The sequence below is a fragment of the Triturus cristatus genome, chromosome 5_2 (genome assembly GCF_964204655.1).
Source record: "Triturus cristatus chromosome 5_2, aTriCri1.1, whole genome shotgun sequence".
NCBI lineage: Eukaryota > Metazoa > Chordata > Amphibia > Caudata > Salamandridae > Triturus > Triturus cristatus.
Window position 1 is genome coordinate 757,347,505 of NC_140588.1, and position 17,884 is coordinate 757,365,388.

General features: G+C 42.8%; 1 protein-coding gene across 2 annotated transcripts in view; it reads left to right on the forward strand.

Annotated features, from left to right (window-relative positions):
* LOC146829228 (UAP56-interacting factor-like) overlaps positions 1-17,884 on the forward strand; it is an 801,405-nt gene that overhangs the window by 200,197 nt on the left and 583,324 nt on the right. For both annotated transcript variants that reach the window (XR_014962204.1, XM_085607860.1), the window contains exon 4: positions 1,460-1,578. Coding sequence is in view for 1 of the 2 variants with exons in the window: in XM_085607860.1 (XP_085463986.1) it covers positions 1,460-1,578 (119 nt within the window). In the remaining variant the exon portion in view is untranslated. The remainder of the gene's footprint in view (positions 1-1,459; positions 1,579-17,884) is intronic.

The window sequence follows — 17,884 nt, forward strand, 5'->3', positions numbered from 1 at the left end:
GAGCAAGACTGAAGGGAACTGCCATGTTTTGTGGGAAGAATTAATGAAATCTGACAAACGTCATGCTGCATTGTCCCAGTGCAGCGAATGAAGTCTGGATTCTTTAGTTCATACAGAATTAGAAGATTGTTTTTATGCTTTTGATATAGTCCTACATTTGTTATATCCTCAAATGAACAGTGCATCATAAACAACGATCCTACCAACATTTCGTAATCTGTATTATTATTATGTAAGCAACCGTGCAAACTGTATTGCCTAGAAATACCCACACATGATTGGTATTGTACTCTAGATATTCTGGGCAACATTTCCTTGGTTACATTCTAGTATTTGTTGGTCCATTTGGGAAAATATCGAGTCAATTCGTTAAATTTAAATGTCTCAATTTTTAATTTTGTTTTCAAGCTGCAATGATAAATTGACAGAGACCAAAGAATAGTATGTTATTAAACAACCTAATAGTGATCTTAATAGCGATTGTGATATTTTTAAAAAAAAAATCTTTAGCACAGAGATACACAAACCCCAGCTGTGAAAGGGCTAACTTGCCTGTATGAAGAGGTCAGTTTTTTTGCCTCCCGTTTTATATAGTGTCCTGTGATTTTTAACTGACAGTTTTCATCCTTTTCCTTTTCCCCCTCTCTTTTTTTCTCCTAAAAAAGGAAAACAATAAAAGTTGTCCCCTATGCATAAGCTCTTTTAACCTGCACTTTATTCAGAAATATGTTTGTGAGGTTTTACACGTACTTCTGTTTTATTCAGTTGAACCCAGATGTCCATCCAGTCGCAACAGGAATTATTAATTAGCAATTCGAATTTATTGAAAAGTACTAGAGTGGTCGAAGAACAAATAAGTGGCAACAACTAACAAGCATTAGGGACCTCACAATGAAGAGCAATGGTTATGAGTAGATTTTTTTTTTTTTTGTCAGGATTGACCTGGTAGTGTATGAGCTTGAGTGTACGTCATTTACCAAATCATTTACCAAATCAGGGACCTATCTGAGTATGGATGGTTCATTTGAATGATCTATGATTGTAGTTTGTTGGAATAGGCATCAAGTGGTGCTATTATAAAATACTGGTTGAGGCGTATTTGAGACTGTGAGTGGAGGTTTGGGTAGTGGTGTGGACCGTGAATTGAGGTGTGTTTTTGATTGGCTGTGGGGATGAGGGGGAGTTTTGTTGGTGTCTGGATGATGTTTGATGCCAAGCATGTTAGTTGCCAGCATACACAGTAATCTGTTTCTGATAATTTTTCAGAGTTTTGTAAGGTTTTAAGAGCTTTCTAAATAGATGAACTCGGAAATAGCAGCTTTGAGCTACATTATCAATTTTCTTTTTCTATTGTGTTGCACGCTCTTGATTTTTTTTTTTTTTTTTTTTTTATAGAATTGCATAGTAGGTTGTATTGCCTGATCTGCTTGTAAGATTGTGACTCATCAATGTCTTCCAGGGAGGCTGGTCAATGCAGGTTGTGAAAGTTAACAATTGGCAGGAAAAAATAAACAGAAGACGACTGCAACAGAAACGTGCATTCAGATCCCCAGGTATCCGAACCGGTTTATACAAGAGGTACAGTAAGAAAACAATGCGGTTTTGTTCTTGTTTAAAACATATGCAACCATGATACTGACCTGATAATGATCTGAAGCATTAATGAAGATGCAAACATTAAAGTTAATAGTCCTTTTTAACATAAAAAAGGTTAGTTCTCTACTGTGACATAAAGCCATGCCTACTAAAGCAAATCTATTAATTTTTATTTCCTGACGCCAAATTTGATTCCCTCAATTTAGGAATTGGCGTGAATACCCTGGGCCAAGAGTTCCACAGTTAGGAAAAAGAGGAGGTGGACACTCATGGGTCTCCAGTAATGTTGAACCTTTGAGTCTGTAACCCATTAGCCCATATCTTGGTTATAGGGTTTTAATATCCTGCAAGAATCCAGACAGTTAAGCCATCTCCCAGCCCTATTATCCTCAATGTGTTTGCCATAAAGTCCTAGTCAATCATTTCTACTGCTTTTTTAGGTTCCAGGGTGATCACGATAGACTTACTTTACGATGTAGACCCTTTTTATTGTTGTCGCCAACCTGCCATTCTTGTCTAGATCAGGTTACAATTCCCCCATAAATGCATGCAATCTTAGGGTTGCTATATTGCATCGACGTTCAGAATGGAGATCTGGTTGTACCATCCATATCACCTCGGCTCCCTTGCAGATGAGGGCTATAGTTGACTCCGACATTGAGGTCACCTGGCCTTGTTGAATCCTCTTTTGATAAACCTTGTGAAGTAGATGGAGGAGCGATAGTGCTAAATATTTGTATAATGCGGATATGAAGCTATCTTGGTCTAGTTAAATATCCCAAAGAGAATTTCCTCTTTTGTAGTGTGTGTGTGTGAAGATGTTCCGTATTTGCCTGTCTCAGCTTAGGTAATGCAGTTCCCATTAAATATATATGGTTCAAGCTTGTGGATCCGTGGGTTCCTTTGTATAGAGTCATGAATAAAACTCTTGAAAACATATACCCTTCTCTGAGTCGTGGGTGTATGTTTACCCATCCAGTGATTTTTACTTTAACTGTGTTGCTTTTAGCATGGTGTGCATCTAAGATTTTCGCTGATTATTTGCCAGATTTGTTTCCCCATGTATAATACTTTTTATCTAGTTTGGCTAATCAGTAGCAGGGGTGTGGAATTTTTGAAATACTGTACCTGTTCAAGGAATAAATTATTACAATAATCTTCGAGCCATGTAAAGAAATCCACTTTTGCCACCTCCTCTAAAAAAAAAAAAAAGCTATAAGGACTAGCAAGGACAGATTACTTGTCAACTGTAAAAGCCAAAGTAAACTTGACTTCCCTGCCTTTTCGCCCTTGTAAACGCTCGTTATAAAGTAGTACCTGCGGCGCTGTTTTCTTGCGATCAGCAATAAAACATTTGCCTTTCCACTAACTTCCTATAGGGCCCAATCCTATTCCACTTTTTCTTCATAGGGTTCATCACCCTTCTGGTCAATTTGCTCACAACAGGGGCTTCACACACTTACTGTTAAAGTACACAAGTCCCTTGCTACGCGTATACGTTCGCACTAAAACTGGAATTAATATTCCGCTACCTACACATTCCATAACCTTCACTTCAGGCTCTGTACCCCTTGCACATTTTACTACAGTTTCTCCTCCCCTTAGAAGTGGTTTTATGCCCACTTCAGTCTCGCCACAGGCTACATCCATATACTTCATCCCTTCCAAATCATTCTCTTATCAACGGCTGATACCTTGCCCTCCACTCATCACAGGCTGCTCAGCTTTTTTACCCCCCTCTGTGACCTATTCTCATCTAAGGGCTCTGATTAACCCTTTTACCTTAACCAGCCCACTTTGCTTCTTGCCCTCCATTAGCCCTGCCAACTGCCCTTACAGTAACCCTAGTAGTGAAGACATGTTGTAAAGAGCAGCACAGGTCAAGGCATGTACATGTAGACACTTTTTGTGCACAGGACATTGATGGCAATTCAGTAATGGCAAAGCAAATGCATCTGTTTCAGACTTGTGCAGGAAGAGCAGTAAAAGGGAGTGGCTAGGCACACAAAGATGCACAATGGCTTGCCATTTAAGGAGGAGTCAAACATTTTTATATATTTTCTTGATTTATAAATGTATTGATGATACAAATCCAATCAGAGATATAGCATTCTTGTTGTTAGACACAATACACGAACATCAGCCCTGTAAAACAGGACTAGCAACCCATGATACTCCGTATCCACATAATCACTAGACAGATCACATCACTAACCATTACACTGCAGTTCAATCTTGTTCCCAACTTATACTTAATAAATCTGTGGCCTACACTGAAGGTCCTTAGGCCAGGTCCCCCACTCCAGTCAGCTCCGAGCCGCATATCATGCGACACCTACACCCGTACTGTACTTCAGGAGAGTCGGTGCAGTGTGTGCTGTTAGTCTTGGTAGTCAAGTAAGCTTGGTAAAACCCCCAGACGTTTTTAGGTCGATTGCGGGGAGGTAATAACGCGCCATAATATTCAGTTTGCGTACTACCGTATGTTATGTTGTGAGTCTAGCCTGTCCGGGTGGGGATCTGGCCACGAGACCAACAGATCGCGACCCTACGTCTGGCCATAAGAAGCCCCATATCTACCAGACGCCTGATTCCCTTAGGTAAATGTTTTGAGAAGCCCAATAGAGCAAGCGTAGGGTCTGGTTCAAGTGTAGTGTCCGTGACCTTGCCAAGTGTCTTAAAGATCAATTCACAGAAAGACGCTATCCTAGGGCATGACCAGGCCAGGTGATAAAAATCTGCAGGGTCCGCTCTACAGCGTTCGCACGCCGCAGAGTCCCGTAATTTATACCTGTGGAGTCTCTCAGGCGTATAATAAACCCCATTTAAAAATGTAAAGTGTATCGGCCTATGACACCCATTTAATGATCTTCGTTTTGTGTTTTTGCAGCAGTACTTCAAAGTTGTCGTCAATTACCCGGTTAAGGTCTAGTCGAGCCTTGGTGTCGTGGTTAGCTCTGTAGCCCTGCGCTATAGTATAGATTCTTGAGACCATGCGTTCAGGCGACACAGCTTTGACATATGGGAGCGGCACCTCCTCTGGCTGCTCCTCCAGCTCCGGGCCCAGTATTTCCCTTAGTGCATGTCTTACCCTGTGGAATTGAAATTGGGTTAGTGTAGTTGCCGTACCACCCTCCAGAATCACGGCGTCCCATGATTTTGCTTTGCCTTTGTCAAACAACTCCCCTACCGTGTAGATGTTAATAGCTTTCATAGCCATAACCACCCCTTTTTCCCTAGGCGGGGGCAACCAGTTACACCAGTCAAGCGGGGTCATATAGGAGTAAAGTATAGTACCAGCTTGTAATTTCAGAAGATTATGCCAAGCATGTGTTGTCGGATTCATAGAATCAAGTATCCCTGTTTTACGATCATGAGACTTGAACAGAAGCGCTGCCAATGGAGTCGGGCCGCAACTACCCTCTCTATTTGGAAATGTGGGGCATCAGTAGGACCGTTTATCCAGTGATAAGCATGAGCACCCTGCGCAGACCAATAATACAGCTCTAGATCCGGCACTCCCAGTCCGCCCATGCTGTATGGGAGTGTGAGTGTCTCCCACTTGACTCTAGCATGTGTCCCAGCCCAAGCTAAACGAACCATCAGAGATGTCAGCACCCGAAAAAACAGAGTGTGGTAGAACAACAGGAGTGTTAGCGAATAGAAATAGAAACCGTGGTAGTACCGCCATTTTCGTAATAGACATTCTACCCACTGTAGTGGAGGCGGAGCTACAGTTACACACATTGCTATGTTGGCATAAGCGCCTTAGAATTAAAACGCCATCTTGCTGCTTTTGCACACGACACTGAAGGTAGATGTTATAAGAAAACGGCTTGCTTGCTTTTCCTTCACATGAGGATGGTCTGTTCACATCCCTAGACGTGCACCGTGACCTTGGACTGTACACTGTGTGCAGAAACAGTCAGGGCCAAAAAAACAATGTATGCTTTTGAATTAAGGTTGATCGGCCCACGCTCTAGCCAGAACACGCACACAGCTGCAAATATCTGAAACTCGAGTGCTTTTAATATTGCAGTTTGCATGCATGAGTTAGACACTTTGGAGAAGACCTTTTCTAGACACACAGCAAAGCTGATCCTGTGATGTGATTCACCTAAGCTGATATTTACGGTTTGGGGTTCCCCATTCTAACCTAGAGACCTTCTATTAGTTTAATAATACTAGCTTACTAGTGAAGGGAGGGTGGTTGTAATCCACTATCATTTGTAATATGATTTCTCCCTTCATTTTCTATGGTATTGTAACAATGCTGATGGTTTTATTTTTAATCATTTGTCTGCTTATGTTAGCCAAAGTACTGCATCTTAGGGCACGTAGTTGAAAATAAACATTTTAAACGTTACTGTGTCTGATTACTCTTGTTGTGGACTGATATGAGAATGATAACGAACAGGTATTTCTAATTCCCACCATTCCTGAGAGTACGCTAAGTCGCTTGTTCTGGGTTGTCTAATCATTGGTAGCTCCGAGATGATACGGAGAACGAATGAGACACTGATGCTAGTCGGATAGGGGTTCTAGGTACTGAGGTGAGTTTTTGGTACACCGCAATTCACTGAGGGCCTGGTTTCCTGCGCCTAGTTCTGTGCATGAGCAGAATTCCTGCAACATGGCGCACCTAACATTTGGTCTTATGATTTGAAACGCCTTAGTAGTGCTTGTATTAGTCCACGACGCCCTCACACTTGTTTCCGGATAGCGGGAGTGACGGTTAAACCTACCTACATAGTTTCTCTATAGGTTCAATCAAGCTTGTCAATTAAAAAGATTTTTATTTTTGTGGACCCTTGTTGTGGTACTGTTATAATAGATGGTTTTTCTTCTCTGTGTCCTTATGGCTGAAGTCGCTATTGCGGTGCATAGCCGCGCACCTCTCTGGCGTCATTTGGCGCAGTTCGGGGTGCCTGATGATGGATGGCTATTATCTTTGTAGTGAGTGCCGATGCTTCATATCCCTATGAGTTGTTTTACTCTTGGGTTACCTTACCGGCGGTGAATGCGGAAGATAGTACGTTTCACTCTTCTACTCCTACGCAGGTCCCAGCGAATTATACGCCATATAGGACGCAGGAGATTCCTGTTTCAGCTTGGCAGCATCGTATTTGGTTTAATGGCGCCCTCCCCCACACTAGTGACACCGGTTCGTTTGGGCCCTTTGTCCATTCCAGGGGCCACATGGCCGGTGCTGGCCGGATTTACGCCTCATCCTCGTTATCTACATGCCACGGTGGATGAGTTGCGTCAATTACATACAGCCCTGATTTCAGTACATCGGGCTTTGGTGCAATACGTTTCACGCAATGTACAGGTCGGGGCACCTGTTGCAGGTCAACCAGCTGGCCCGGCCGGGATTGTTATTAGTCCCGTCATGGTTAATTCGGTAATGGGCAAGCGCCCCCAAAATAAGGACGATTTGCCTTATTGGCTTGCTGAGAAATTAGACCTCATTTACTAACTCACGAGCAGAATTACTTAAAGTGGCTCACAATATTAAATATGAAATTTAGAAAGAGAGTGACAACATCCAGTATGTAAGTTACTATACATTTATTACTTAGAACGTTTTTGATTTCAATGTTTTAACAATAAAAACACACAAGGTTGCTCCTGAGGGAACGTGCAAAAAGCAAGAGGTGCTAGAGGGTGAATTGGTGAGACAGAGAGAGATGAAATATAGTAATGGAAAACTTTTTGAATTCACAAAATAAATCGGTTATAATTCACCGTCAAAATTACAATTGAGAAAGAAAGAACCTGGCCACAATTCAAATCACAAAATACATTTATGTAATTTAGAAAAACCAATTAATGGTCTGGCACGAGAAAAGGGGATTATGTGTCCCAGGCGATTAAGGGAGAGGCGTCGACGTTTCGACCCGTCTTGAGGGCCTTGCGGAATTTTAACCCTTGGCCGTGCGGGTCTTCATCAGGACCGGAGGGGCAACCTGAGTGACTCGGATTAATTCGAGAGCCTATAAATTAATTAAGAGATTGACGTAAGGATGTTGTCCTATAATTCATTAAAAGACAAAAGGAGAATTCAATGAGGCTGTTTACCTGGTATTAATCCAGGGTCCAATTCAATGGGGACGTATACCAATTATTCATAGAGGTATCTGAAAGGTTATGCAAATGTATAATTAGAAAAACGACTGCTGTTTCGAATTATTGAATAATGCTAGCACAATGAGGGACCCATGTTTACCTGGGAATCTTCAAAGGCCCATTATCACGTCTAATTGTTGAAAGATTCAAGGCTGTCAAATAATAATGAAGGGGGGTATTAGTATTGAATACTAAGGTAACCGGGAACAACGTACAAGTCACAAGAATGACGAAGGATTACCTGGTGACTGAACAAATCAGTTGAAAAACATTCTCCCGAATTTGCAGCAGTGCACAGTTGAATAGAATCGGGTGCGGGAACGTGCACGCCAACCGTCTTAGAGCTGAAGGCTCACTATCTGTAAAGGATACACGGAACATGACTTAATGAGCCTGCTAAGCCACGGCAAACAAGAAATGCTAAGGCAGGGGAGTTTGGCCCCCGTTTACCTGAGATCGTGAGGGAAACTGCTTGCGTCTTGTAATAATGGCAGTCTGGGCTGGTGAAATAATTTAAAAAGCGAAGTATTAGAATATTGGTTTGGTTTAAGCCATTGGCAGTGTTTAACCCAAGGGATTCAAACGAAATTTACCTTGTGTCTGAGCTAATCGATCACAACCCGTCTCGCTGTGTAACCGCAGTGAATGCGCTGAGGCGCGAAGAATTCAATTACCGGGGCAACCGTCAGCGTACTAATGACGGTATCCGGGAAAGAGTTGAAAGACTACAAGGAATCTTCCGGTGACTTTCCAATAAGGACTAATGAATAGCTGTGCAAGGCGGCATGATGTGGGCTTGTGATGACAATTTGTGTGAAGAACGTATATACAATTATACGTTTAAAATGACATACGCATGGCAATGTTGCATATAAATATGCTCATAATACAATTTCAGAGGTACAAGTTTGATCAGCAACTGACAATTGAAACATACAAAATTACATATATTTACACACAACATATGTGAGAATATTTACATATATTTACAATCAACATATATTTGAAAACAACCAACTCATCTGTGATATCAACACAGTAGTGACATCATGTATTTGCGTGTTTGGACACATTCAGATATACGTAAACGACTGAGGAGGGGTCAGATCTAATGGAAAGCCTATCCATATCTAGATCCACAGTGTAGAACCCTACAATAAGAGTGCGTCACGTATAGTATATACAATGGATTAATTATGATTGGAGCGCATTACCCATTATTCATAATGGAAACCTGTTTACTAATTTCCTCAAGCTCGTTCAAACCTCGCGTCACAGTGTCTAGGGAATAAATCCATCTGCATTCGCGTTTGTTAAGTATATCAGTAAAGTCTCCACCTCTAGGATTGGGCTTAACTTTCTCAAGTACCCACCACCTCAGGCTGTCCACACTGTGTTCGAACTTCGTGAAATGTTCCACCAGAGGGGCACCCAATGTCCTACAACGAATGCGACTACAATGCTGTAGAATACGGCACTTCACCTTCTGGATTGTCTGACCCACGTACATAAAGTCACATGGGCAGACAATTACATAAATTACTCCCGATGTGTTGCAGTTGCTGTGTTCTTTCAGTGTGTAGGTCTGATTATTATGGGTAAATTCATTGATATTCTTAGTCAGTGGGCATGCTTTACATGAGCCACATTTGTGGTGTCCACTGACCGGAGTTCCCCATAAAGTTGTCTGGCCCGATGTCTGGGGTGCGGGTAGTAGAGATTTAACCAGATAATCCCTAATGTTCTTGCCTTTTTTGAAAGCGTGTAGTGGAGTCGGGATATTTCCTAACTCATCAGCCACCAGATGCCAATGTTGGTTAATGGCCTTTTTGATAATGTTACTTACTCTTTGTGTTAAATGTGGTCACACATACCAAACGTTCCTCATTACTCTTTTCCCTTGTTTTTGGGGTCAGGAGGAACTCCCTATGATTGTGCCAAGCCCTTTTCGTGCTTTTTTCAAAAGCCTGATGGGATAGCCACGATCAATTAGTCTGGCTAACAGTCCTGCTGATTCAGTGAAGAAATCTTCCTTTTTTGAACAATTCCTGCGAATCCGCAGGAACTGTCCAAAGGGTAAATTATCCCTAAGGTTGCGGGGATGGTGACTAGAGTAACGCAGTAAAGTATTCCTTTCGCTACTCTTCCTGTAGAGACTGGTGTATAATTTGCCCAAGTCTGATTTTATTGTAATGTCAAGGAAATTAATGGCTTCTCTGTTATAATCAATAGTAAATTGTATGTCTGGTGAGCATGTATTCAACCAAAGGTGAAATTTTTTTAGATCTTCCTCACATCCTCGCCAGATAATTACAACATCATCGATATATCGACGCCATAGCTCTATGCATCTACTATATGGATTCAAGTCACTACGAACAAAGTGGTGTTCAAATTCACTCATGTAGATAATAGCCAGATTTGGGGCAAAGCTTGCCCCCATAGCCACGCCTTTGGTTTGAATAAAAAATTGGCCCAGAAAGGTAAAGTAGTTTTGAGTCATAGCTATTTGAAGTAGTGTAATAATGAATTCAGTCGGAACTAAATGTGGTGCCGGTCTGGAGTTGAGCGCCATCTCCATACATTTGAGGGCAGCCTGTTGGGGGATGTTAGTATAGAGGGAAGTTATATCCATAGTGGCTAGTAGATGCATTTCAGGGTCATAAGGGTATTCATCCATGAGTAGTATAGTTTGCATGGTATCCCTGAGATAGGTGGAGGTATTCTCAGCGATGGGTTTCAGAAATACATCAATGTACTTACATAATGGTTCCAGTATTGAACCACATCCTGAAACTATCGGTCTCCCTGGAGGGTTTTGCATCCGTTTATGTATTTTAGGGAGAGTATAGATAGTGGGAAGTCTGGGATGTTTATTGTTAAGATATTCATATTCCAACTTACTCAGAAATCCATCTTCTAAAGCCCTTCTGGTCACACTGCTGATGTTCTTACTTATGTCTTTTGTGGGATCTTTAGACAGTCTCATATAGTTGCCTGCCACAGCCAATTGGGACAGGATCTCTTTGCTAGAATCCTCTACATTTTGTAGAACAATAGCGCCCCCCTTTCTGAGTAAGTTGGAATATGAATATCTTAACAATAAACATCCCAGACATCGGGCCAGACAACTTTATGGGGAACTCCGGTCAGTGGACACCACAAATGTGGCTCATGTAAAGCATGCCCACTGACTAAGAATATCAATGAATTTACCCATAATAATCAGACCTACACACTGAAGGAACACAGCAACTGCAACACATCGGGAGTAATTTATGTAATTGTCTGCCCATGTGACTTTATGTACGTGGGTCAGACAATCCAGAAGGTGAAGTGCCGTATTCTACAGCATTGTAGTCGCATTCGTTGTAGGACATTGGGTGCCCCTCTGGTGGAACATTTCACGAAGTTCGAACACAGTGTGGACAGCCTGAGGTGGTGGGTACTTGAGAAAGTTAAGCCCAATCCTAGAGGTGGAGACTTTACTGATATACTTAACAAACGCGAATGCAGATGGATTTATTCCCTAGACACTGTGACGCGAGGTTTGAACGAGCTTGAGGAAATTAGTAAACAGGTTTCCATTATGAATAATGGGTAATGCGCTCCAATCATAATTAATCCATTGTATATAGTATACGTGACGCACTCTTATTGTAGGGTTCTACACTGTGGATCTAGATATGGATAGGCTTTCCATTAGATCTGACCCCTCCTCAGTCGTTTACGTATATCTGAATGTGTCCAAACACGCAAATACATGATGTCACTACTGTGTTGATATCACAGATGAGTTGGTTGTTTTAAAATATATGTTGTTTGTAAATATATGTAAATATTCTCATATATGTTGTGTAAATATATGTAATTTTGTATGTTTCAATTGTCAGTTGCTGATCAAACTTGTACCTCTGAAATTGTATTATGAGCATATTTATATGCAACATTGCCATGCGTATGTCATTTTAAACTTATAATTGTATATATGTTCTTCACACAAATTGTCATCACAAGCCCACACCATGCCGCCTTGCACAGCTATTCATTAGTCCTTATTGGAAAGTCACCGGAAGATTCCTTGTAGTCTTTCAACTCTTTCCCGGATACCGTCATTAGTACGCTGACGGTTGCCCCGGTAATTGAATTCTTTGCGCCTCAGCGCATTCACTGCGGTTACACAGCGAGACGGGTTGTGATCGATTAGCTCAGACACAAGGTAAATTTCGTTTGAATCCCTTGGGTTACACACTGCCAATGGCTTAAACCAAACCAATATTCTAATACTTCGCTTTTTAAATTATTTCACCAGCCCAGACTGCCATTATTACAAGACGCAAGCAGTTTCCCTCACGATCTCAGGTAAACGGGGGCCAAACTCCCCTGCCTTAGCATTTCTTGTTTGCCGTGGCTTAGCAGGCTCATTAAGTCATGTTCCGTGTATCCTTTACAGATAGTGAGCCTTCAGCTCTAAGACGGTTGGCGTGCACGTTCCCGCACCCGATTCTATTCAACTGTGCACTGCTGCAAATTCGGGAGAATGTTTTTCAACTGATTTGTTCAGTCACCAGGTAATCCTTCGTCACTCTTGTGACTTGTACGTTGTTCCCGGTTACCTTAGTATTCAATACTAATACCCCCCTTCATTATTAATTGACAGCCTTGAATCTTTCAACAATTAGACGTGATAATGGGCCTTTGAAGATTCCCAGGTAAACATGGGTCCCTCATTGTGCTAGCATTATTCAATAATTCGAAACAGCAGTCGTTTTTCTAATTATACATTTGCATAACCTTTCAGATACCTCTATGAATAATTGGTATACGTCCCTATTGAATTGGACCCTGGATTAATACCAGGTAAACAGCCTCATTGAATTCTCCTTTTGTCTTTTAATGAATTATAGGACAACATCCTTACGTCAATCTCTTAATTAATTTATAGGCTCTCAAATTAATCCGAGTCACTCAGGTTGCCCCTCCGGTCCTGATGAAGACCCGCACGGCCAAGGGTTAAAATTCCGCAAGGCCCTCAAGACTGGTCGAAACGTCGACGCCTCTCCCTTAATCGCCTGGGACACATAATCCCCTTTTCTTGTGCCAGACCATTAATTGGTTTTTCTAAATTACATAAATGTATTTTGTGATTTGAATTGTGGCCAGGTTCTTTCTTTCTCAATTGTAATTTTGACGGTGAATTATAACCGATTTATTTTGTGAATTCAAAAAGTTTTCCATTACTATATTTCATCTCTCTCTGTCTCACCAATTCACCCTCTAGCACCTCTTGCTTTTTGCACGTTCCCTCAGGAGCAACCTTGTGTGTTTTTATTGTTAAAACATTGAAATCAAAAACGTTCTAAGTAATAAATGTATAGTAACTTACATACTGGATGTTGTCCCTCTCTTTCTAAATTTCATATTTAATATTGTGAGCCACTTTAAGTAATTCTGCTCGTGAGTTAGTAAATGATTTAACTTAGTGAGCAAACATTTTTTGCATTTTTCAATCATTGGTTCAGGACCATTGTTTTTTGTACTAATTTTGCGCCCAGGTCCTTGACCACTGGGATACCCCATTTTTGTAATGGAGAAATTAGACCAGCTGGAAGCAGTATTTCCGCACTCTACTCCTGTGGAGAAACACCGGATACTCACCATTAATTTGCAGAAAGACTTTGTCTCAGAAGTGGCTGATTGTGAGAACTGGGGTAAGGTTTTCGCAGCGGTCTACTCGAAGTGCTTCGGCACCCCGTCTATGGCCGTACTGCCCTCCGTGATCAAGTGTGTACAAGATCAACACGTTCCGGAGGCGGCGGTCGAGTTGGGAATGAGACTTGTCGGTGTGTTCGACGTGGTTGCCATACTCATCCTTGGTAACCTCAAGGGAGATGCGGTTCACTTTCAAGTGGCGAATGGTTTAGCCCTCATAGACGTCCATAAACCCAGAGAGTTGCCTAAAATTATTGCGGAGGCCTATAGAACTATAGGCCGCAGTAGTTTGGGGATTAAGCCTAAGGTTCAGACCGCAGATGTGCAACAGCAAACTAAGATGGGTTCGTCTTTCAAAGACGATCATCCAGCTTTTCCTTAACAAAGTTGGAGATCTAAGAAACCGGGTAAGCAGCAACAGAAACAAGGGATCTCGTCCAGCCGACTGGTGAGCGCACATATGACCTGCGCGATCGCACTAGGATTAGGTCTCCTGATTGATTTCAGGTTACTGAACAACGTTCTCCTCGTTCTTCACAGGAAACATCAGCCTCGCAGTCCGGTGGAGGAGAACGTGGCAAGGGTCGGGGTGTCCAAGAAGGACTTGAGCAACCCTGTCAGCCTGATGGTAAAGGCAACCAGGACGAGTTTGCACATCAACGTCCCCCGTTTCAGAAGAAGAAAGTTGCTGCGCTAACAGCGAGGTATGCCACAGATAGTCACAACGCAGCTTTGGAACCTGACATGGGCACTAACGCTGCTCGAGAGAGCAGCGGAGGTTACAGTAGTGTGGCAAGCACTGCGTCCATATCTGGAGGCGACACCAACTGACACGTTTATAACTGTAGAAACTGCGGATACTAGAGTGGCTCCCCCGACAGACTATATGACATAGTCCTTTTAATAGAAGGTGACATACAACGTACCATAAAAGGGATTTTTTGGGAAAATCTGACCTCTACATATGATATTCTATTAGCAGAGGCGGACTGGCCCCCGGCTTTCGTTTTGACCGCCCCTAGAGGGGAGGAGATAATCCTCCCGTCATTCGCGCACCCAGTGCCAAAGGATCAGGCTCAGAACTTTGCAGAGGAATGGGCTCAGGTGCTTGCTCCGGCTCTGTACCGTACTCGGGTTGGGTGGGATAAATTGTCACCAAGCCACGAGGTTCCTTTACCGTCTATGCCCCAGCCGCAACCCCAATATCCCATGCGCCGCGAAGCTAGATCTCACGTCGCAGAAATCATTGAACAATTGAAATATCAAGGTGTAATTGAAACATGTGTCACCCCCATGAATTATCCCCTATTCACTGTAACTAAAGCTGATGGGTCGTAACGCCTAGTTTTGGATTACCGGCATTTGAACTCTCATTGTCGGACCTGTTGCGTACAGAATACCCACAGTTCTGCCCTCGTTGATGGTCTCATGAGAAAAGGGTTTAAGACCACACTTGATATATCCAATGGCTTTTATCGCCATAATCTGTCCTCTATTAGTAGTCAATGGCCAGCCTTTACTGCAGGTGGCAAACAAAAACAGTTTAAAAGATTAGCCATGGGCTATAAAAACAGTCCAGGCGTCTTTGCCGCACGTGTAGTTTCTGTTAGAGAGCATTGACTCTGATGCGTACTCGTATGTTGATGATATCTATCTCACAGATAACGAATTATGGCCGCATCTGAGTCGCGTTGACCGCATCATTGTCATGTTTGCGGACTTTGGTTACAAATTCAACTTTGCAAAGTCGCACATTGCAGAGTATACAGTGTTGTTTTTGGGCTATGAACTCCACAACGAAGGCCGAGGTTTAGCCCCCCACTTCCTAGAGAAGTGCGCATGTTTGCCTGCTCCGACAACACTGAAGAAACTACAATCTTTGCTGGGTTTTTAAAATTTCGGGCGTACTTACATTCCAGATTATGCCCAGCATATCAAGCCGCTATATGCCTTGGTACAACCTAATTTTTCCAAATCGAGCTGGCTGCCAGAGCATTCAGCTATCTTGCAATCTTTGCAGGCTAATCTTCTTGCTTCGAAGTACTTACTGACACGTGATAACCACACTAACTTGGTGATAAGAATTGTGCCTGGTGCAGTGGGTTTCACGTACTTAAAGTTTAATGAGGGCGACACAGTCCCCATTGCTTACAAATCACATTTGTACACTTTGGCTGAAATGCGCTTTTCCAAAGTCGAAAGTTTTGACTGCAGTACAGATGTTGATTGTTACACCGTATCCTGCCCTAGAGGCAGTGACCAAAGCCAGTGTACCTAATTCTAAAGCTTTGCATCCCCGTTGGATACAGTGGGCCACTTCTTTGACATCGCCAGATGTCACTTACATCTTTGATGCCTCATTGCAGATTCAGGAGTATTTGCAGTATTAATTCGTTTATCCGGGTCCTCTGTCTTTGCGCCCGCTTGAGGATTACCATTGTGTCATTTACACTGACGGTTCGGCACAACCAGCGACGGAATCAAAGCATGCATATTCAGCGGCCTGTGCAATTGTGGTTGGTACTTTCGTGAATGGTGAATTCAAGTCTGTCGTGCATACGCAGTCATTGGGTGATTGTACTGCACAGTTGGCAGAGCTACGTGCTCTGTTGCTTGCACTGGAGTTTGCTGATCCTCGAGTTACTACTCTTATAGTGAGTGACTCATTTTACTGTGTACAGTCTTTTAACGACAATTTATTCTTTTGGTCTCAAAATAAATACCGTGATTCCAAAGGTAGCACAATCAAGCATAAAATGCTTTGGGTTTGAGTGGCAGAACTTAAACAGAATCTGCCTCTCGTGAATGTAATTCATACTCTAGGGCACCAGCGAGTTGGTGTCCACGCTGTTGGAAGCAGCTTAGCTGACGAAGCGGCGAAACCAGCAGTGGCAACGTATCTAGTAGCAGCAGTTACAAGATCCAAAGTAAGATTGATGTTGACATCTTGGCAGCAATTGCTGCAACGGAGAAGGGAAGTAATTACCCTAGATGTTTCCCTTCTAAATACTCTTATCATTTAAGTCCTGATAAAGTTCCTTATGTGAGAATTAACGACGTTGGTGACAGATTGATTCTCAACGCGGACTACAGACTTTCTTTGATAACAGCGGCTCACGAACCATGACGTCGTTTTAGCGACTGTTACTCTCTTAGAACAACGTTACTGGTGGCGCGGGTTGTTTAAACAGACTCGTGCTTATGTTCTTGAAGGTTTAATCTGCTGGCAGATGTCACAATTAACTGCTGCGCGTCCACCACAAACACAGTTGTACATATCTAATAAACCTCTTGGGTGTGTTTATTTAGATCACTGCGGTCCTTTCTCCTCTGATACTGCGTATAAGTACATCTTAGTTGCAGTGGATTCGTGCACACGTTTTCTTTGGGTATGGCCGCAACGGAGTGCTGATGCTTGAACTGTCATCGGGGATTTGCGTGTCTTTGTGGGACTTTTCGCATGTGGTACCCTTCATTCTGATCAAGGTCCTGCGTTCACCTCTAAGGCGTACAAAGAAGCCATGAGATCTTTGGGGGTGCAAGTCAAATTTTCGTCTCCATACCGGCCTGAGGGCAATAGTGTTGTGGAACGAATGAACCGTGACTTAAAGCAATCCCTGACAGCTAGGGTTTTAGGCACTGGCAGAAACTGGTTAGCCCATCTGTATAGCGTACAACGTGCACTTAATAATCTCCCTAGAAGGTCTCTGGGTGGGTGGACCCCATACGAAATGCTCTTTGGCATAAAGATGTTTGTTCCGGACCTTGATGGTCTAGACATGGCGGTGTCAACCGCACCCTTTGACGTAGATGATCACTGTGCTGTATTACAGAATCTACAAGAGACCAGAAACAGTCTTGCAAAGGAACACTTGCCCTCCACAACTGATGCTGCGCTTCAGATTCCGGTAGTCGCCTGGCTAGCTCGAGTTGGTGACAGGTCCGTGAGAAGGTTGAGAACAAGAAGGAATTCGTCCCCTCTATTCGTGCACCAGTACTGGTGCTTGGCGTGCAGGGTACAAGGACAGTCATTTTACCTCCACTTCCTGGTCGCAAGGATAACAAGTACCTCTCCATTGACAATGTCAAACTACAGCGAGTGGCCGATTCTTCTTAGTATGACTCCAGCGGTCTCTTGTCCAGCGATGCTGAGAAATTCTGTTTTGGTTCCGGCATCTACCACCAGGACATTGCCGTCGAGATGCATACGGTTACTAATCCTTTGTTGCCCCCGACGGCTGGTGGTCCATCTGAAGATACTGAGTATGCTTATCCCACAGATGTGTCGTTGCCTGGTTTACAATCAACTGCAGTTGACCTGTCCCGTTTTTCATTTGACACTAACTCTGACTTCCAATCCCCCATCGAAAGTTTCTATCTTTGCAGCTTTGTTTAAAATACATTGTTTGAATCCCCCTTGGACTTGCATTTGGCTGTTGCTAATAAG